The sequence below is a fragment of the Hesperophylax consimilis genome, chromosome 25 (assembly GCF_061612785.1).
Source record: "Hesperophylax consimilis isolate HC1 chromosome 25, BYU_Hcon_1.0, whole genome shotgun sequence".
Taxonomy (NCBI): Eukaryota; Metazoa; Arthropoda; class Insecta; order Trichoptera; family Limnephilidae; genus Hesperophylax; species Hesperophylax consimilis.
Genome location: NC_142860.1, coordinates 16,989,330 through 17,013,093, shown reverse-complemented (window position 1 = coordinate 17,013,093; position 23,764 = coordinate 16,989,330). Strand labels below are relative to the sequence as shown.

Sequence of the window (23,764 nt, the reverse complement as noted above, 5' to 3'; positions counted from 1 at the left end):
TCAAAACATTATTTTCATATCCGCCCTAGATGAATCCTTGTAGTACTTTGCGGAGATCTCGAAACATTTTCAAATGCTCTTCAAAGTCTTTCATAAAATAAAACTTTGAGATATTCTTTTCATCACTGGTACCACTTGTCATTCAACGAACTGAGAATCATTCGGAATGGATTTGAAATTCTAAAAAATTCATCATATTTTCATTAATAAAATAAAATTGAAGGCTATATTAATATGGGACCTAGAATTGTTTCCGAATTCTGAATACATGGGTTTGCTTATTATATCACGTTGGTATGATTTAGATAGATAATTTATGATCCATTCTTTTACTGCTCCTTGGATTCCAAGGTGTACTAACTTTTTGATTAATTTCCAGTAGTATAATTTTTTAATGTAAAAAGCTTTTCGAAAGTAGATGGATATTCTTTAACATTTATTTCCAGTCTATAGAAAGAGTTCAGCACAGATTTCCTAGTTACGTAAATTTCAAGCACAAAATTCCAATTGAATTCATTAATTATGTCAATTTGATGAATCAATTGCATCTGTCTGACAGGATAATTATGTCAGACCTGGTTGTGTTACACAGTTAATAACTTAATCGAAAGCCATGGTATAGTCTTTACTATAGAATTACATGTACCGTCTAGGAACACAAGACAAAATGTACCATTCTTCCGTAATACAAACACAACTAACTATCAAAACACTCAGTAACCAACAGAAAGCATAATCTAGGCAAGAATTTTGGGGACACTATTGATATATTAAACATGATCTACACCAGAAATTCGTTGTTAATGTAATTTTTGTGATTTGTCTAATCCAGGGGTGCTCAAACTTGAACTGCTGGTGATCTACCTCAATATTATTAGATTCCGATCGATCGACTCTGAGAGGCTGCAAGTATGTGTGATGCAGGATTATCGTCTATGTAGGTAGGGTGTATCGTGGCGCAGGTATAAGTGTATATATAGGGACGTTGCACAATTGCATGGCCACGAATCCACATAGAATTTGGAGGAACGACAGAAATTAGTTCGCAATATGCATTTTTTTTAGTCAATGCAGGTGGAGGTCTGCACTAAAAAGTCAATAAAAAAACTTATATTTATTCGAAATTGCAAGTTTATTGGTTCTTACAAAAAACAAACTAATTCTAGTTTCTAAACTTAACTAAATAATGACTTTGGATGTTGAAGCGTGGCACTGCATGTCCTCAGCATACTTTTCATACGATGGTACGTAATTACCGAGTGCTAATTGCAAGCACGATAACAAATGTTCGTCAGGTAGTCGATTGCGATATTTTGACATAATTATCTTCATTTCAGAAAATGCAGACTCGCACAAGTAAGTTGACCCAAACATTGTCGTCAACTGAAGGGCGATTTGCCTTAGATTCGGATATTTATTTTCAGATATAAAATATCAGAATTTAGTGTCAGATGCTGTGGCTATGAGATGTATATCTGATATTATCTGCAATGTTCCAGAACACTCCGTTCAGTAACTCAGTCCGCTACAAGCTATAAATAAATAATAAAAAAGAAGGCATGAAAAATGGGAAATTTTTCTCGAGATCGACTCAAAAAGCACTCGCGATCGACCGGTCGATCGCGATCGACCGTTTGAGCACCCCTGGTCTAATCTGTATTATTGTTCTAGTTTCTTTTATTATTTTACGTTACTGTTACATGTTTAACTAATATTGTTTCATATTCAGTTTATCAGTTTCACTTTATTTCATGCTTTAAAAACTTTATTTATAATTTTTGATAGCTCACTGTTTTTAAAATCCATGTGAAAGCCAGGCTGAAACCAAATAAAATAAAATATGTATATCGCCAATTGGGGATGCCATAGTCCCACTTGTACCGGACAAATGGTACTATTTACTGTGGTATTTTAAGTAGGTACATAGTTATCTATGTCCTAATACAATCCTTATATACATATAATTATAGTAACACATTTAAAATGAATCAATCACATATTTTCTTAATTTAATTTTAAGTGTTTTTAAGTTTTCTTCTGATTTTATTTCTTCTGGTAGCTCTCCAAATATCTTCAACGCTCCGCACATCAATGACTCTGTGTTTTTTTCCTGAAGGGGAGTCTCAATTCATTTCTTTTCCTCGTCTCATGTGTGTGTTTGTTCTGTAGTTTATCAATTTTTCTTAGGAATTCACTAGACGTATGGCCATTGATTATCTTGTAGATTAAAATATGGTATTAAAGTAAATAATTTGTTTAAATGACAAGATATTTAACTCCTTCAACATGTTCCTAATTTTTGTGTATCTATTTTTCTTCAATATGGTTCTCATTGCTCTATTTTGTAGAATTGTCATTTGTTTCATTAAACCGTCGTTGGATAAGAATAGGATGCTGCTACAGTAATTTATGTGTGGTACAATGATTGCGTTGTACACATTTTTACTGGAAACTGTGTTAAGGAATCTTCTTATTCTTCCCAACAGTGAGATTTTTCTGGCAATCTTTTTAATAATTTGTTTTGTATTTTCAGCAAAAGTTAATTTGGAGTCAATTATTACCCCCAAATATTTCATTTCAAATACTTCTTTCAATACTTCACCGTCTATCAATATGTCTTTTTTTGTTTGCGTTACTCGTTTTCCAATGTTCATGAATTTTGTTTTGTTTACATTCAATTTAAGTTTATTTTTCTTCAGCCATATTGACATATTATGTAGATCTTCATTTATATGGTTCGACTACCATAATACGGGCGTGTGTCTAGTGTGGTAGTCGAAAAGCATGTAAAAACTGTACACATTAATATTTCATGAATAAAGAAAAAAAAAAAAAAAAAAAAAATTATGAGTTCACTCTGATGCAATATTCACATAAAAAAGAATGAGCTTTCAAATAAAATTATTTTTTTTATGTAAAAAGCCGCGCAGCTTTTCGTCTTATATTTTTGATAAACGAAACAGAAAATAAGGGCAATTTTCAGAAGTTTGTAGCTCACTGCCGAATTCTCTAGAGAAATAGATACGATTGGAAAGGGAGTAAGTTTATTACAATCATACTTTTTTGTTACTCTCGGAGGAAGATTATAATTTTGTTCTATAATTTAAGTTAAAAACAAGGTATTAATAATAAGGCATAATAAACCAATTTAGCAACGTTATAATATGACTGATGATATTTCATCAAATATTGTGTTTATGTACACTATTTGAATTGACTCTATTTTCACTAATTTAATCTGAACGAAACATAAGGCAGAACAAAACACAGACAAGTAAAAATGTTACTGTCTTTACTCGAAATCGAACCCAAGACCTCTGCCTTACCAGAACAACACCATTAACCACTCTGCCATTGGGACCTAATTATTTAACGCCTTTTTTGTTGATCTCATCTTTCAAATTCAGAATTAACAATATTTTTTCAACTAATTTTTAATAAGTTAGAGGCCCTGTCTACGGTAAGAAGAATTTTCATGTTTCATTTAGATTTGTCAGTATTATCTTCTTCTTCGGTGATATATTACATTGATGGGTATAACCTTCAAAAGTTATTAAATGAAAAGTTATTCCGGTATAATTGAATCTATGTCCATTTTTTTCAAAAAATTGGGTAATAAATAGATTCATACAAGGACTAGGTCATATCTGTGTTGAAATTTACATTCAATCATGTCTTGAATTCGTTGTTTTCAACAGAAAATTATGTTCTTTTTGAGATCCTTCTAGCACCACAATTTGAGAAAATATTCAGATTTATTCATTTTCTTATAAAAACGAAAATGCATAAATTACTCAATCTGTTTGTCTCACAACAAACTCTTGAGAAGATCTTGTGACATCAAATTTATTTGAAATATTCATTGATATGCGCCAACAATTTATTTTTCAAAATTTTTAATGAATCCAAAAAGAAAAATCTTTTTTTTAAATGTATTCAAAGGCAGTTTGTAAAACAAATCAACCGATTGGCATCTTCAAACAATTAAACCTAATTTATTTATATGGATTAATTCAGAATAATAAAAACAAAACAAAGCGTGACAAAAAACATCTGCGATTGGTGAAAAATAATTCGAACGTTGCCAAATGAAGGTATCATGCAAACAGAAACCATACCACCAAAACACGGACATCGTGCAAAGTAAAAATACTTTGAGGTAGGTACATAAGTTCCTCTACATGCAAAATATTTATAATTTTTTGATGTTTTATTTAAATTTCATTTAATACATGTATTTATAATATTATAAATAATACCTGAATTTTTCTTTTCTGTTCTCACTCATTTATTTGTATTTTCATTATTTCTTATGTTTTTTCTTTTTAAAATTCTTATCTTTCTAATTATTGTATATCTTTTTTATTTATATTTTATATATCTTTCTATTTATATCTTTGATTCTATGTCCAACAGAATTCAGGTCTAAACTGAAAACTTACCTTTTTAAGCTGTCGTACCCTTAAATTAAATATACCATTCCTAAGAGAAAGTCCAGTTATATTCAATTTTTCAATAAAGTCCTAAATCCTGTATCTAAATTTCGCCAATAAACAATTAGATAATGTTAATTAAGTATTAATCTCAAGTGACCTACCAGGTAAGTATTGTACTGTAGAAATGTATTATAAGTTTGTACAGCGCCCTTGAGGTGATTTTGCACAAAAACGACGCTATACAAGGCATCCAATTATTATTATTTATTATTAAATTCGAATTATCTAAAATTAAATCAAACTCCCGCCACCTCAGAACAGACTCAGCCTTGTGAGGTGGATTATACCAAAAAAAAATGTATGTTAATTTATTGGTTAGTAAAATAATAAAAAAAAATTAAAAACGTTGGTACATAAATCGTTAAAAAGTTTTTACCTAGCTAGTAAACATACCTACAATCGAACTATAATCTATCAGAAATATAATTTTGACGGATCTCTGACCTCCAACAAGTTTATTGACACGCCCTTCGTATCGCCATAATGATAAAATGAGCTCTCAACAATCATTGGTATTTTTATCACCCTCGTAATACTTAAGGGTATTATTCGTAAGATTATCTCTATAAAAACTACGTATGAAGTTACACCCTAAAATTTTATATACTGCCAAGGGTTATCAGTCAAATATAAAAATGAGAAAAATTTAATTTAATAAATGGTGGTGTAGATAAAGTAAGTTAATGTATTTAGTTAAAATGATGCCACGTAGTGATTGTGATACTATTGAAGAAGTGGTAGGTGAAAGAGATCGAATGTCAGTTCACTTGTCTGAGAAAGACGCTAAATAATATAACCTTTACGAGAGTTAAATTACTCGTGTGTAAAGGCGAAATATCGCGTATTCGCAGTTAAAAGAATATGATAGATTTGTTATTGTGAGCTGAGTAGTTTCGATAAACCGAAAATGCAAGGACAGGAATTTTTTAACAAATTTCATGACGCCAGAGCTCATTCAACATCAGATTTGTAGATTCTCTCAATAGATATCGCCTTGATGAGAGACCACTATTCCAAAACATAAATTTTTCTAAAAATCGAGTTTTTTTAATTATAAATGCTTGTATACAAATTAATAATATGTTACATAACACACTTATTAATAAATTTAATTTCCCAGTGAACAGAGAAATTTTGGGGTCAATACACTTGTTCCCCAGTCTGGGACTGGGGAACAAGTGTATTAAGGAATCATTGTCAAAAGGCTTTGGAAGAAAATTTAACTTGGTAACGGATCGTTAGTAGATACGTGATTTTTATTACAAAGTTTCTCATAAATGATGTTAAAAAAATAATCAAAATGGGAAACAAACTTAAAGCCAAATAAATATTATATTAATTAAAACTGTTTAATTTTAAAAATATTTAATAATTATTCTACATTCCAGTTTCTATTTACATTGACCTTTCGTTGTTTTTTTTTCCTTTCCTGAAAGTCTTGCCTTAGAAGAAAGAGCATTTGAAAAAAAAAGACCAACACAAGTGTCATTTTGTATAATGTTCGAATTTTCGTGGTTACATATATTTCGCTTCTCGTAATAATTAATTTCGTTCAAAAATCCGTAACATAGTGCAAATTATCGTCCCCGAGATAAATTAAATAGTGTCGTTAGTTTATTTATTTATTTAAACGCCCATAGGGCTTTTTAAAGATAATAATGTACATCTTTATTTATTTATATATATTTTTTTTAATTATAAAGATATTATATCTTATATGATAAATATAGTATATATAAAAAAAATATCCGAGTTAACAAAATATAGGTACAAATAATTGAGATGAAAAATAGAGAATCTGCCAAAATCCTCCAAATCAAATCAATGCAAAAGAGTTCGTGTTGTGGAATGCGTATAATATGTACACCTATGAACTATAATGCACACGGAATCCTTCAAAAACCACCAGAACTCCAAAAAAACAGGCATCTTTCACAAGGTAAAAGCCTCCCTTTCCTCATTCTTAATAATCCTTGTGATAAGTAAACACGATAAATAATCACTTGATCTTTTCCTTCTCGTTAAAATACAGTCCATTCCAAGTACCAATCGTCGGTACTAAGCAAAAACATCACACTGGATTATTGAAACCCGAAAAGAACTCATAACTGTATAGGAACGAGTGATCCATCTGACAAATCCCACAATGTTGGAATATTTTATAATTTTTAAATTTTTATACAAGGTACCGTGTTTTTACGTGCAATATAAGCATAAAGGAAGTGTGGAATATTTTATTTATTCATTTTTGTCACTCGGGCTTTTCCATAAAACAAGTTGAAATTTATTAAATTAAATTTTCTTAGCTCTCCTCACCAGGACATCCTGTGGAAAGCTGAGGGGAACTAGGTTTTGGATGGAGGGTTTTCAACTTCACTGTACGGGAAGAGCTTTTCCAGTAACTTCTAAGACGAAAAACTTGTTCTCAAAACATACGTAATTTATTTTTTGGAGAATTCCCTAAGCTAACATTGGATGGAATAATGTATTTATTTTTTGTTTAATACTGGGTGCGAGTTTGTTTTACAGTTTTACATCTATAAAATCGAAGCTTTTTCGTACAATGTTTGTACAGGGTGGAGCAAAAGTAATCACTTTATTGAAAAACGCTATAATTTTTGCAAATGGCGCCAAATATCAATTCGATTTTAACATTTGTAAAGTCAACAAACGCAGAATACAAATTAACAAGACATAATTCGGATTACCAAAGTTTATCATTAAAAAAAAATTACAGCAAAAGAACATCGGGTGATTACTTTTGCCCCACCATGTATTACAGTTAATTATATTTAGCTTGTTCATTTGCTTTGATATGGTTTTATGATTAAGTAGGGTGTTTGCCTTTTCATATTTTTGAGATGATGAACCAGAATATTCTAAGCACAGATTTTTTTGTATACTTGGAAAGTCTAACTGTTTATAGATTTCTGTGGTTGACGTCTTTATTAGGACCTTAAATATGTTTTTTATAAGTTGTATTCAGAATTTTGATTTGATGTGATGCTACTGTACCCTATCTTACTATTTTATATTTCAAATGAGAGTGGCATAAAGCATAATTTACTCTCTAACCCTCCAGACGTTCAAATATATTTGCCAACAAGCCCCAACGATGGTGAGGTTTCTAAAAGAATTTCGAAATACTTCCGATTTAAATGTTCGATGATATTTCTTATTTTCTAAATTTTCATAAGAAACAAAAACTATTTTAGAAACAAGATAAAATTATCTTTCGCCTATTTGAAAAACACAATCATTTTGTTTATGGAATCAGTAAAAAAACTGTCACTTGACAATTGTACAATAGTTTGACAATTTTTAAGATTTTACCCACGGAATGAAGTGTAAATATTTGAGATAAACTAAGAAAAGTATTTTTTTCTCTTTCTACCGATGAAAAAATCACATATCTCCAAATTATATATAAAAACAAGATAAAAATATTTTTGTAAAATCTCATGATCCTCCAGAGCAAAGAAGTCTGATGGGAGTACTGCATTTGTTCTACTGGTATTTCAATGAAAATGTGTCAAGGAACTAGCATCTTTCATCACATATCCCTTTGGCACATTCGGGGAATATTCTAAAGGCGTTCAAAATATTTGTACACGATTGAAAAATTTTTCACATTAGAAAGGGTCTCTTATGCGACTCGTTCTTTTCTTCAAAAGCGCGGCTGTGTATACTGTAAATTGATTTTCCGGTCTCTGTGTTCCTTCCATCCTACAACATGGGTCTCTTTAAAACTTAGGTTCACTCTTATCTTTCCTTTCACATAAATCATATTTTTTTCTCATAAAAATCAACCTCATTAGGGCTAAGTTGCATCGAGGTTAAAAATTTACATTTAAGTGAAGCAAACATAGAGTAATCTCAAACATAAAGTAATACATACAACATACAATATATACATACATATAACACACATACAACACAGATACATACATACAAAAATAAAATATTTTAAAAAGAAAGAAAAATAGTTATTAGATAAGTTGCCAGATGGGTATTTTGACAGTATATTGTAACAATATTTGAACCATAACTACTTATTTATCATTATTCCCAAGAAGAACATAACTTTCTTTAAAAATACCTTTCACTCTGTATCACCAAAAATGACATGCCCTGACAGAAATTATTTCCTAGAGTGAGGATTTAATTTTAATCAAAGAACCGTGAACTAAAACTGGTGTACCAACAGATAAAATCGTGATCTTTCACTTATAGACCGAAGAATACAAACTGACTTAAAAAAACATATTGATTCAAAAATAACTTGTTATTCATTGAAATGTAATGGTTTATTAATCTAATAAATTACATGGTGGTAGGCACCTACATCATACACCATAGTTAGCATAGACGTTCATAATGTAAACGATAAATTCGATATGCAATCAAAACGTTTTGGAATAACACACATTTCGAACATAAAATTTTATTGATCCCCCCACTATTACTTTCTTACATAAGTCAAAAAATTGGCATTCCTGGCTTTTTAATTATAGTTACTGGTATCGCAATAGGCGAATCAAGAGTGGACTGTAAAATATTAATTGTGAACTTTGAAGTTGACACATCTATGATTGGAGATGGTGAACATGGAGTAAAGAAGGAATCCGATTACCCCTTTGATTTTCTTAAAAGATGATGATGGTTGGTTTCACTTACAGGAGATATGATTTCACGCTTAAGCTTCCATAACATCAAGGTTGGATGCGAAACACACTGAGGAAACCGAATATGTTCACTACACAGGCCTTCTACCCTGAGTTGATATTAATAACAGCACTGAAAACAAATAAATGTTCATCAAATAGGTTCCATCAATAAACTGGTTTGACAATCACTTTTATTGTTGTAAAATGTCACACACACACGTAGGTATAGTCATATAATGGATATGTACTAGTAGGTAAATAGGATGGGAAATGCAAGGACAATGTTAAAGGAAGATTTATAGTTGCGTCAACACTTACTATTTAAACATTGTACATGCAAAATATGCTATTAAATAAATGTATAGTAATTTGTATTTCTTGGTCCTCCTCACTAGGGTGACCTGTGCTGAGGCGGACTAAAGTTATTCATTTCTGTTTTATTAGATTTCTATGTCGTTTTTAATGTTTTTTTCAGAGTTTTTTTTTCATTTTGATTTCATTGTAATTTGACCTTGTTTGATGAATACGCGGTATTTTAGAGGATTCAGTATTTTATAATAGTTACAGTAATATATTTTTGGCATATGTTTGTTGTACATCGAACTATTGAAAATTTCAATCGAATGCGTTCTTATGGGTATGGTCTTTATGATTACTTTTTGAATTGTGTTCAGGTTATGTATATATTTAAATACAGCAGATGCCTATCAGATGTGATAGATTTTTTCCATGTCCTTTTTATTTATAACATTTCTTGGATTTTTAAACAAATATTTAAGTTTTGTAAGTTTTTTCGAGATATTTTATGCTTTGTGACTTTTCTCTAATTGGGTATTACTTTTGAACATTATTTCAGAGTGATCTTACTGATCGGCCCCTTGAGTTTATTGAAAATGTTATATATTTAGTTTTGCTTATATTAAAGGTTAATTTATAATATAAATGTAAACACGGTCTGGACACGAATATATCAATATGATTCAAATATTTAATTCACGTGTAATTTTAAAAAAATGTCCTATTGTTTATATTTTTAATAAATAAGTGTTAAAAAAGTTTATTGAATAATGTTTCATTAGTTAAATAACTCCACCGAATAATTTTGCTATTACTGAAAAACTTTTTTTCTTCTCTTAACTAAGGAAATAAATAATATAAATCTGATTCACCACCCCTGCCATAAAAGCTCTCCTTTCAAAACATATTTCGGGTGTTATTAATTTCATCTTTAGCACCCATCAAAGTACAGCTCTTTACGGATGCTAGTTACGCGTACTTAACGACACTCTTGTTATTTAATACAGTGTAATGTGAAGCAGACTTTATTAATTTCTTCTTAACCATTTATTATTCCGTTCTTGTGGTAAAGCCCGTTTACACAGCAGGCTAAATGCTTGGATGACATCATTCCTATCGGAGACAATTTTTGGAATGAAAATTTTGAATATTAGAATGTTAGCTTTGTGGAAAAATATCTATATAAATGAAAATGTTACGATGGAATTATTTACAGAATTTGAAACATTCAACAAATTTCAATGTCGTATTTCAAGTTCAAATGTTGAAACAACGTTGCATTAAAATACGCATGTGTTTTTATATACCTTTATTATATAGATGTCATGTATGACAGTTAAAAACATGCTTTTTGTCAGCTGTGATAGGAAAAAAACATGCTTTTAAAAAAAGCGCCATCTGTTGGACCTAAAAACAACACGCGCTCTTGTTTCTCTATTTGCTATTTGCACAGAAAGACTGAGCCACAGCAACGCGTGGCAGGGTACAGATAGTTATTAATAATATTTAATTACAAACAATACCTTTTGAATAAATTCTATTAATACTATATAATAAATTTACACACAATACCTGTTGAATAAATTCCTCTTATTAAACATAATATTTTAAACATAACCGTTTTCTTGAGAGCCATATAAGAACAAAAGATATTTTAAATGTTTATTTAAGTATAAAGTGAACCTCATCTTAGGTTAAACAAAGGTACTAACATAGGTACTTAAACATAGGTACTAATTTCATTATTTTCTGTGATATTGTGCGTTAGTTATTCCTGCGCGAATGATTCCAGTGTGATCGTGTTCAAACAATTCAAATTTGATTTGAGTAAAAATAAATAATTTTCTCAATTTCAACAGATTGTGTGAAGAATAATTCTGACAAGCGATATAGTCGGTACCTAAGTATCTAACTTTAATCGGAAAATTATTTTAATTTTCATTAATCAAAAATAATAAATTCGGTTATTTACGCATTAGTCGATTTTTCCTGTGTGGAATCTTGTTCAATGAACTAAAATTTGCTTTGAATTTAGAAGTCATTTTCAAAATTGGAACCGACTATTTGAATAATTCTTACAAGCGATATAGTAAGCCTATTAAAAATATTATGGCACAAAAAACCTATAAAGATATATTTTATGTAATATATGTTTTGATTTTTCACCGGTAATCCGGTTTCGAAGACGTTTTCGGGCATCGTGATAATACGAATATATTCGTTATTTACTAAAAGTTTATCAGGACATATGTTTCCTTTAAGGTCTGAAATCCCGTTTTTAACCTTATTATCAATATTTTGAATAGATTCTTAAAAGATAAATTAGCAATACTACAGTACAATTTCTCTGTGTGCGCTAGTTAATTGATTAAAGAATTTCGATATTTGAAAAAGATCACATCGAAAGAGATCACATCAAATAGCACATCGGATATGATCAGAATTATTATTGCACTTTTCACAATACTAAAATATGTTCTACAGCAAAATGCAATAAAAAGGCAATTTAAAAATTTTCATACAGTTTTTTATTTCCAGTGCAGTCAACTTCTCCGAGGAGCCATTGCAGCCAGTGTCAGCCAGAACTGACATTCCGGAAGATGATCAGATGACAAATCTCCTCATAGAAAAAGCTTGGACCTTCGTTAAGTCTCGATCCTTGAGGTGGCAGATTATTGAAGGAGCAGAGCTGGTCATTGCCGGGAAATCTAACGCTAATGGAGACCTAAATATTGGTAAAGAAATTGTATACAAAATTCAATTTCTTAGTATGAATGGAACTTACCACTTTTCATTACCAAGAAATCAATGAGCAGAATTTTATATAATTTTTTGTGTTTTTTCGTTCACTCATGAAATTTGACTATGTCAAATTTGTGAATCGCTAAGGAATGAAAAATTTTTGTGGATTTATTCACGTTAAAAGCGCTAAAAAACTGTGTTGACATATCCATATTTAAAGTTATTTCTACTGAGATATAAATCAAACAATTACCAAAATAAAATTTTAAATTTTATAAATTCTAACATTAACTCCCAGAATTATTTGTAAAATATAAATGTAAAGTGATAGGTAGGTACATTTTATATAAAAAAGTAAGACAACTTACAAAAATAAGAAAATACTTGTCGATTTTGCTTGTTTATAAAAATGTTTCTTAACATATAAAAATCACGTGTCACTGTGTTTGTACACGCTAATCTCCAAAACCGCCCAAACGATTTCAATGATTTTTTTTATTTTTTTATGGTTGGTTACAGCTTGAAATATAGTGTTGGACTTGATAGGTGTCGCTATTGTCAAGATCAAAAAAAAAAATTTCAACGCATATGGTTTGTTTTTCAAATTTCTCATTCAAAAATACACACACCTTCCCTACATCGAAGGCGGTCAGTAGCAGGACAACGTTTGTCCGGGATAACTGGTATATTATAAGAATCAGGCGGTTGAAAATATCTGGGAATAGTGTTGATATTGCTCATCTATTAGTATTTTTGCTGTGGGTAACTGCGCCTTACAGTGCCAAAAAGGTCACGGATTGTGGAGATGATTGAAGAAAAACAATTGTTCAAAAGATTACTTTTATTTAAAAACAGAAGATGCATGAGACAATATTATTACCCGGAGGGCGGAAGGTGAACGTGGGAAGGAACCATGTGAGAAATATGAGTTCTCTAGTAGACGGGTGCTCGGGTAGAAATGTTTCATCTCTTTGCCGCGTCAGCTGATGGGAGCTACGCATCGTTTATATGTGACAAGCTGGTAGATCTTGCCAGTAACTAAAAATTAAATACGCGAGAAAAGTTCCTAAACTATTTTATTTATTTCAAAATCACGATTTTTAGTACCGTATTAGGAATTATTTATCATTTAAATTTTATCATATTGAATGCTTACTATTAATTATTGGGTAACCGATAATAGTTCATTAATAATAGGTAACTCCGGATAGTGGAAATTCAACGCACTTTTGAAAAGTGATATAAAGTCATGAAAAGTGACAAACAGAAAACTATATTTTAATTACTACATCACTTTTTAAACGTGTGTGGAATTACCACTGTTTGAATTTCCATGGAACCCTTAAGCTGACCGCAAGATATTTGAAAATGCTGAGAATTTCAAGGATATCAAAACATAGCCAAAAAAAATCTGAATTTCTCCTGCATCTATCATTATGAACGGAAAATATCGCTCGTTCAATGGTGGAGTAATTAACAAGCAGATGAATTGACCCAACGATGCATGAATAAAAACTCGACGCATTCATTAAATCAGAAACTACAACTGGTTAAATTGAAATCAAAACCCGCAATATTTGAACTAAACTTCATCATAGAAATATTTGTGCCAACAGTTGCCAACATTCGTCAAGGTTTTTATTTATTTTTTATTTACTCCACACAAAAGGCCATGAGGAAAAAAAATTCCATCCAGGCCAGTGTCATCTTTTGGGGTGCTCTGTGGAGGGTTTTTTACAAATGGAAGGATTGAACATGTTTTTCGACGATACCCATGTTAGAGGAGGGAGGAATTATCCTAAATTACACAAAAAAACATATATAAGACATTCTTAATTTGTTAACCTTAGTCTCTAGAAAAAGTTCGATAATTTTATCAAGGTATTGCAGTGGGAAGGAAGCAAAAACTCATATAAAATAAAAGCAATTTGGACATTTGCTAAGATATTTTTTATTTTTCTTCGTACCAAAAACCTTCTTTAAATATGTAGATAAAATAAAGGTTTCAATTCTTTTACTGCCAAACTTTTACTAAAGAAATTGCAAGTCCGATAACTTACTACCTCAGTAACAATTGTGATAATTAAGTTAATTACGTTTTTCTGAAGATATTTTTGCTATTTCCTATTCATTTATTTTATTCGTCCATCTGCCAATAACCCAAATTAATGAAAGTTTGGCAGAAAGATAGGCAGCCAAACAAAATTAACTTAGGAGGTACAGCTCTTATTCCGAGTGAAAAGGCCTTGGAATAAATAATATGATACTTTATATTTTATATGATAAAGAGCAGGATTTTTGTAATAACGTACCGAAAGAAATATTGTTTTTGTTTTTGTGTTGGATAAAAAGGATAATGGCAGTACTTATTTGATTACCGGTCAGTGGAAAGTGTGACGGTTCAATTCTTCCATTTTTACACACGCAACATCTTCCACTTATAATGTTGGTAGTAGGAGATTTTAGCAAAAGGTTTTTTTTTAAATATTTTCATGTTATTCGCTAACCGGAAATGTGTCTATGCCTTCCTTAAAAACATTCATAGCAATGATCATGTTGAAAATAAATTCTGAAGACAAAAAATATTTATGAAATTTTTTTAGTTTCACCCCACATGACTGTATACATTTAAATAATAAAACAAAAGGAAATAAATTGAAACAAAAATACTTGCAAACCTCATTTGTTCAATAATAAGTTAGATTTCGAATTACTTAAATTCCATACATTTTTCACTGTTCTGACAAGATTTCATGATACGCTTTCAAAATGGTTTGAAATTATTATTATAAACACGCAAAATGTAAAAACTTTTAATTAAAAAATATATATTTTACCAAAAAAAATAGTTGCTTCAACATATATTTTTTTTAAATAAATCTATTTTTCTAAAACACCACTTCAAACTTCTGCCCTCCTGGTATAATTTACAAATTTGCGTGACGTTATTGATGTAGTTTTTCACTAAAATGGCCATACAAAAATAACTGTTAAGAAAAAATATTATTACTATCAATTCTGATTTTATTTCGTTCAAAAGCATTATCGACGTATATTTCTAGTATTCTATTTTTAAACTAACCACCCATATACATACAATCCATATATGTTGAACCATCCGAGGTTACTTTTTTTGTTTAAAATAATTAAATTTTTGTTATTTTTAAATAGATGAAGTTCCTAAGTAAGTAGGTACCTACACAGATTGTATCGTCTCTTTAATTTTACTGTTTTCACATCACATTCCTATGGTCGGAGTGAAAGCAATGTTCAATAAGTAAACAATATTAAACAGCTCAAATATGTTATTTACAATTTGTTATCCAAACCAGTTTGTAATGTAGTTTTGAAAACATTTCTCTAAATTGAACCATCTAATAATAATTGATTGTATCACTTTGAACAAACTTCATTTTATTATATGAATTCCTGAATTAAATAAAGAACTAACTGCCAAAAATATTATACCGAGATTTATTGTAGGCATTAAGTGCCGCAAGTCATTTCACACAAAAAAAACGTACTAAGCATGACTAAGCAGCCTAGTGGCACTAAGTGAGTTTTATAGAGAAAACACAGCTGGCACATACGACTTGTTCGTTTTTGTTTCATGCTGCATTGCAACAAAATAGTTTTTGTGGCACTTTACTTAGGGTATTAGCGATGACACATATACCATTTCATCATATTTATTTAAATTTTTATGTACTTAGTCCTCAATTTAGCTAAAGTATTCATATTATAAATATTTTACATTGGTATCTACTGATAAAGCAAATAACACATGTGAAATGTTGACTCAATAAGGAAAACAGCTCGACCATCTGTATAAAAACCATCATAAAAACTTTATGGTTGCTTACGCAATAGATATTACACCCTAGTTTTATTTAAGAAATACGTGAGCTATAGACGCTCCACAGGAATAATGAAGAAGTATTTCACTTGTTTTATGTGACACAATATTACGAGAACTTCCCTGGTTTTACGCCGTGCAGAAAGGAACACATAATAATTTTACCTATACTATTTATACAGAACATAAAAACTGCTCGGTTTGTCATTCTTAACATTAACCTACCTTTTACAACACACGCACATTTACATTATGATGGGTATATTCAGATCGGCGAAGACCTGGTCTGAAGATGCCCGTCATAAGGTGAAACCGTTTTGGCCAATATAACAAAAGTGAAAGAAAAGGTAAAGATTGATTAATCCATTAAAAAGTCCCAAGTATTACAGCCAAAGAACCGAAAACAATCACAATCGAAGAACTAATAATTTTTTTAAATGTGACACCACACAAGAGCGCCTCTATCTGTACAGTGTAAAGACAGGGGAACTATGTCATCACCTACGGCGTTTTGAGGCGATTAAAGGTAGGGGTTGTAGTAGGGGATTTATTAATGCGGGTTTTGAAGAGGTTCGGATCAGATGTTGAAGGAAAAACATGTGAAGGTAGCTCGTTTCACAAACGAGCCGATTTACACAAAAACTAGTCGAAGAAACGACCCGTTCTTATGAATCCAACAACAACTGTGAACTGGTGTTCCGCGTGTGCCAGTCACGTTTCACACACGTGTATTGCTGCACCAGGATCAATGATGTAAGCTTCTTAGAGCAGGCTCCATTAAAATACCTGTAAAACAGACTCAGCGCGCCTACATTACTTATTTGCAAACAAATGTTTCCTATTACTGGAATGCAAAAGTTGATTTTTTTTTAGTATCGCAGTAGATTTATACTTTTGTTGTTGGTGAAACATTCTTGAATGCAAGGGCAACTATAATGTCCAGATTTGTACAGGGTTAGCAGCTAGAATCTTCTAGACCTATAAAAGATGCCCATTCTTGAAGCTAGATTTTCTCGGACTTCTAGGAAGACCCGATACTTGAGCCGATCTGATCTTCAATCACTTTATTGAGGTAAATTAGTAAATCGAACTATGTCACATACGTACAAGAAACCATTGAAATAATTTTGATCCATTTCAAATAGACGTTATTCAATTCAAATATCAACCCTAATAAATCTACAAATAAACTTAATAAATAATTCCAAAGATTTTCATTTCTAGATCTAAGTCAATATCTGTGCTCAGTGATTTTATAAGATGGGAGCAATGTACGGTAAAATTATCGTAGCCGTGCCAAGGCTTTCCTCGTATTTGGGATAGTGGATTTTTTTATTATGGGTTCCTTGAGTAGCTAGAAAAAACGTTATGATATACCTTTTATTTGTGTATTTTTTGTAATAACGTAGGTATATGGTATTTATATAGGTTCGAGTAGGAACCATCTAAGAATACCACTCGTGGTATAACTAAGTCTTACAGACCAATAAAGGATTCTTTGTACTAATTTTAAAGATATTAGCTGTTATGAGGAACTGCAGTTCATTTTTTTATAAATAATTTTTATACCTGCATATTTTTTACTGTTGGAGTTTGTTTTAATAGTTTAAATAATTAAGAAGGTCTTCATTTTTTGGGTTTCCCAAAATCGCATCAAATCTGTGAATGTAAGCTGTGACGTCACCAGTCAAAAAGTCTACATTTTTTTTAACCGAAGCTTTATAAACTTTTTATTCTTAAGATTACCCGCTTTTCCCGCTGACGGCTGTTAGATGACTGACTGACTGACTCGCTGCGTCGGGCTTATTTATACTACACGGCCGACGGTAGCAGTAGGTAGATGGACGGCAACTAAATCTTGGCCGTAGACTCGAACCTTCTGGCGAGTTCTCGTATGTGTAAGACGGCCCGTAACGTATTGTCACCTGGTAGACAAGTAGGTGTTTGAAGTACGTAGGTTGTTCTGTTTACGATGCGATTTGGATTGCAGGTACATAATTCGGGAGTAGGTATAAAGTAGGTCGAGCGGTTTATTATTAATTATTTAATCTAGTTTTTTCTCGACGCTACAAATCAAATTGCATAAATGCATCCATGAACGAACCTGATAAACAATTTACCGGTGTTTAGAGACCAGATTTAAAAAATTTTCAGTGGTTTAAATACGAATGTTAACCAGGGTTGCCAAAGCATGTGTTCTAAAATACCCACAATAAATGAAGAGATTTTCAATTTCCCCACAAAATCCTTTACTTCCAAAATGAAAAGAAATTCTACTGAAGTTAGCAATTATTTTTTATTATCTAGACATTACTAGATTTTCAATTTCATCCAGGCTTTAAAAATATATATTGTTGGAAAATTTTTGCGAACTAAAACGAAATATAGTGCGTTCTCACAATAATTGTAAATTTTATTTTTCAATACGGTTGGATAATCAAGAAATGCCAAGAATCCCTGCATTTTTCTTAATAAAAATTCACAATTCATAAAACACAATTATTGAAATTATTTTCCGTAATTGGGTAATTCACAATGAATTGGCAGCCCTAATGTAGAAAATTTAAACCATAGATTTTTACTGAAGTAGATTGATTTTTATTAATTAACAGTTTAGTCAAACAACCAAACGGTGTGTTTTATTTACACGGTGTTTACTTGTTTTTAAATGACGATTTCTAAATTATACGTTTAATAATATATTACAAAAAATTTATATTCAGAAACAGCGTTTGTTGATCTGTATGAATATATTTTTGCCATAATATTTTTTACTGCAGTTTCTTGTATTGGAGTCTGTTTTTTTAACCAAACTTTTCTACTTTTTTGAAGTGAAACTTCTTTACGCGCGTTATGCATTTTCGAGGACCGGAGTAAAACCGACTCATGACCGTCACGAAAAACCGTGATCATTTCGCTATAGGAGCCTAGCTAATATTATATACCTAGTTTAGGTCACTCTCCAAACTCAGCTTCGCGGTCTAGAGGCAGAGCGCCCAACTGTCGTCGTAAAGAACCGAGGTTCGATCCCCGCTTTAACTAATTTTTTTTCTTTTTGTGTTTTTTTTAATACGAGGAAAAGTGATAAAATGCTCTCGTGCTGCGACTTTGTCAGGCATACATATAAGAATATATCTACATGATTTGTAATAATGTAGTAAAAAATTACATAAATTTGTTAATTTTAACCGAGAGTCTACCGAAATGTCTAAATCCATTTAGTGATACTCTAGACCGGCAGATGTTCACTCGAGTAATTGGCTAAAAGTAACGGTCGGTACCTATATGATATTTTGGTCGAAATATAGCTTACAAATCGAGCCGATAGAGTCGCTCGGTATTTTGATTAATTATTTTTACTTTGAATCATTAAAATTACTAATCAAGGCCGATAACGCGACTAATTACCCTCGCAGACGCGCGTGACAAGTTTTTTTAGTAAAAAACACAGCCGTAAGTGAGTTTTTCAAAATTTAGAAATGTTTTTCAAATTCAGACTCCATCCGGGTATGAGACTGTTAAAACACGATAGATCTTTTCCAAAACGGACAAATACACGGAAATATTTTGAAAAACGACAGATATGACTTCACACTGCCGATATATCTTCGATTCGACCCTATATAAAGCGTTAACGAGACGTTATGTGATATTATTCATTTGCCGTGTTTGAAAACGAAAATTTGCGCGGGACAAGTCAATTGAGGAGTACACATTGTATACGCGGTTCTCGTCGCGCGAGATACCTCTCCTCGCGGTCTAAGGGCAGAGCGTTCGGCAATCGTTATGCAGGACCCGGGTTCGAATCCTATATTTTTATAACTTTAAATTTTTTTATCACACGCTACTTATAAATATGTCAATATTAGGAATCTAGTTCAACTTTCATTTGTTAACAACACGCCTATAAATAAATTAATGCTTTTTAAAACTATAATGTACAGCATTCTGAATAATAATAATATGAAATGAAAAGAGAGAGAGAAGAATACTAAAAGGTTCACTTCCTTCGTGCGTAGGCTTGCCATACACTTTTTTTTTTTTTTTTTTTTCTCAACTCTTATAAATAAACTTATTTCAAACATACTAATTTCGGTTCTCTGTGATGTGAAATGTCCTGCGTAATGAATTCAAATTTGTTTTGAAATTTTCAAAATTAGAACGGATCAATGAAACGGAGGAAATTAAATTCGGTAACTACATTTAAGCAATTTTTTTTATTTATTTTAATGATAAACTAATGTTTATAAGAGAAGGTTTTATGCAAGTTTAGTATTTTAACGTTCCAGAAGTGAAGTGATGATATTTTTTACGAAACTTTCACCAAAAGAATATAAGTGAGTGAAATAACCGCTCCTCAACATGCAGAATCTGCCTCGATAAGCTGAGAAGTCAGGAAGAAAAGAACAGGACTGGGAGACGTTCGCGAATTAAGGTTAATTAGCGAGGAGTTTTCAGTTAAATCCCCTGGGAGTATCCGGAGAGATTTAAAAGTTTCAGTTCTTCTTATTTATTGGCATCCTCGTTGTGTCATTTGCAGCGGAGATAAGGTAACATTTTCGCAAGTTTTACGAGTAAAAAGTTTCAGTAGTGCGTTTGCTTAACAAAAACAATCACCATTATTTGATGTCTGTATGCGTGATTTTTAAATGAATTTTAATTTTGAATTTAAAATCATCAGTTCAGTTTTCACGCTTTAGGATTGAAACATCTCTAGATAAAATAAAACATAGTATTATTCTAGTTTTCGACTACCGAGAACTGTAAACGGCAGGAATGATTGAAATAAATAAAATTAATGTTTTACAAAAAGTTTTAAGAAAATGGCATATAATGGCGTGCGATCAATCAAGACGTTTTGCAAACTTGGCATGGTATGCCGAAAATCACTCGAGTGGTTTGGCTAACTAACTAACTAACTACAACACCGTACAGAAAGCTAAACAATGAGGAACTCCAATCGACGATTTTTTTCACAACATTCTAAACAAAAAAGCAGACATTTTTTAATAATTTTCACAGTTGAAAACATTTTTACTGTTCAATTTATTGCCTCGTTGAGTTATTGCTGAACCTTTACGAAAGAATTTTTTCGCATTCTCCACAATGTCGGTACAATTAGAGTCGAATTACGTCAGGAAGGTTAAAATCAGATGATGCCGGTCAGTGGCTGAGTTGGCATCGCGTTTGCTGTCGCTTACGGAAAAACCATAGTTACCTAAACAATTTTAACTGCTCTCAACTGCCCAAACTAGTGGAACTACGGCATTCTCGATTTGGCGTACATTTTGAGTCTGTAGGTAATGGAAAAGCGAAAGAGATGTTTGATATTTCTTCACATTCATACTATGATGTCATTCCTCTTCTATTATCCTAAACTGAGATTTGACTTCGAATAATGTTGTTGTAAAGATTTATCTTTTTTACAGATATGTCTGTGCAGTCTGGAGAGTCCGGAAGAGGCAAGAACAAGAACCTGGCGCCCATCCTGGCCGCAGCAGCCATGAAGTTCGCCCTTCTCGGAGGTCTTGCCTTCAAGGGTCTGGTACTCTTGGTGGGAAAGGCCTTGCTGGTTTCCAAGATAGCCCTACTCCTGGCTAGCATCATCGGGTTGAAGAAACTGTTCTCAACAGAGGTATTTTAGGATATTGGGTGTTTGATTTGCGAATAAGAACTTTTTATTAAATTTATAACTGATCCCTGAATAATTCGAGCCTTCCTATTGCTTTTAAGATTACAAAATTTTAATGCAAAAACATTATTGTGTTGTCTAAATGAAAATAGGCCACAGTATTCCTATGCTGTCCTGTCAAATTGAATATCGATAATGTGTGAAGAAAAAAAAAATTACTTCCTACTAATTTTATTTAACATTTTTTTTATCACATTACATTACAATCTTATTATAGACATTTAAAAAAATATAAGTTTTTCGCCAGAGGTGATATTCGATAAAAATGAAGTCTAAAAATTCAAAAACATCACATATAACATTAGTCATGACATGAGCTTTATCAGTCACAAATCATTTTCTGTATAGGTACATCTGTTTATAATATTATTTGTTAATTCGTATCTTTGAAATATAACCAATTACACTAAATTAATTATTAAGGTTTGTTATTTTCTTCTGGATGATTATGATCTGGAGATTGTTTTCTAATTTAACCCATTTTCCTCTGAAGAATTAAAATAGGTGTAGGTACTATTTAATTGGTTTAAAATGTTGTAAGTGCATAACATGTTTCTTATATTTGTTATTATTTACTAATAATACTAATTTTTACACTAACCAATATCTTTTTAGGGTCGATAAGGATTCGAAGACGCTTGAAGGTGTAAGAAGATCTCTATCATCGCCGATTATCCCTTGATTACTAATAATACCATAATGGTAGGCCATTAATCTGTATAAATATATTATTAAAGGATCGAAGGACAATGTAATAATAAATACTATGATGTAAATTAATTATTTCTTAAGTAGATTTTATTTACTTGTTTTTCTTGATTCTTTTTATTAACGCTATTTTTTAATAATATTTCATGATTGAACAACTCATCAAAAATTAACATTTGGTTTTGCGCTGTTCATAATAGCATTGTTAGTTGCGCGATATTATTTTAGGCTTTCAATGAAAATATCAAACACAGTCAGTGCGGAAAGAATAATAAATGCTTTCCTTTACAGTGACTTTGAAAACCCAAACGAATATCTCATAAATTAAAATAATTCTACTAGCCTTTTAATCTTAACGTTGGGGAGTAAGAGCTTCATAGATGCACGCACAGATGGCAGTGCATAGAATTTGCGTGGAAGTCCGCAAGATGGAGCCAGTGGCCAGTAGTCGCCAGGGCCAGTGGGAAGACTGTCAGAGAAACTCACTGTTTCAGATTCCAATTAGCAAGCTTCTAGTTAGGTCGACTATCGAGTCACCATTATAATACGTGGAGTATTAATAAATCTCTGATTAATCTAAAAGAACCTTTTAATTATATACTCTTTCCAAGACGAATAAGAGACCTGTTTATACGAACACAACATTTATGAACTGACCAAAACAATCACAACTTTATTATCTACATTTCGTTTAAAATTAGATATCTAATAAATCATTTCCTTCATAAAATGGAAGTTTTTGGAAGAAGCATTTCTATATTGTGTTCTCTAGACTTCTCCAATAAGCGCGAATATTATTGAAAACCTTTGTAAACATTTGATAATAATCATAACATTTCCAGAAACACGTGACCTACGAGGTTGTATCACACCCCCACCATTTGCACGAAACTTCCGGCCACGAGGCTTATCCGGCCTGGGGCCACCAGAGCGGAAGGTCAGACCAGGCACAGGAACTAGCCTTCTCCGGCCATGTTACCGCAAACACCGAGAAAGAGGAAGTCAAAGAAGAGAAGAACGTAGAAAAAATTTGACGAAATTAATTAACCTCTTGTTTTGTAGATGTTTATGGAATTAATTAGAGGTAAATTAATTAGATGTAAAAAAAATTAAACCCTTAAATGAATAACAAAGATTTTTTTTAAATTTGACCATGAGAATTATTTTTCATAGCATTTTTCATTTTCATAACACCGTAAAACCACAAATAATTATTTATTTAATTTACATGAGTAAAATATTTGTGGCTGCCAAATACTTCTAGCAATCCCTTAACAATGGCGATTTATAATAGCATTTGTATGCA

At 31.4% G+C, this 23,764-nt stretch overlaps 1 protein-coding gene across 1 annotated transcript in view; it reads left to right on the top strand.

The window, feature by feature from the left end:
• The window catches only part of LOC149411596 (uncharacterized), a 78,473-nt gene extending 54,981 nt beyond the window's left edge, over positions 1 to 23,492 (top strand). The window contains exons 3-5 of the mRNA XM_089646700.1: positions 11,999 to 12,195; positions 21,488 to 21,693; positions 23,301 to 23,492. Of these exons, the coding sequence (XP_089502826.1) occupies positions 11,999 to 12,195; positions 21,488 to 21,693; positions 23,301 to 23,492 (595 nt within the window). The remainder of the gene's footprint in view (positions 1 to 11,998; positions 12,196 to 21,487; positions 21,694 to 23,300) is intronic.
• The last annotated feature ends 272 nt before the right edge of the window (positions 23,493 to 23,764 follow it).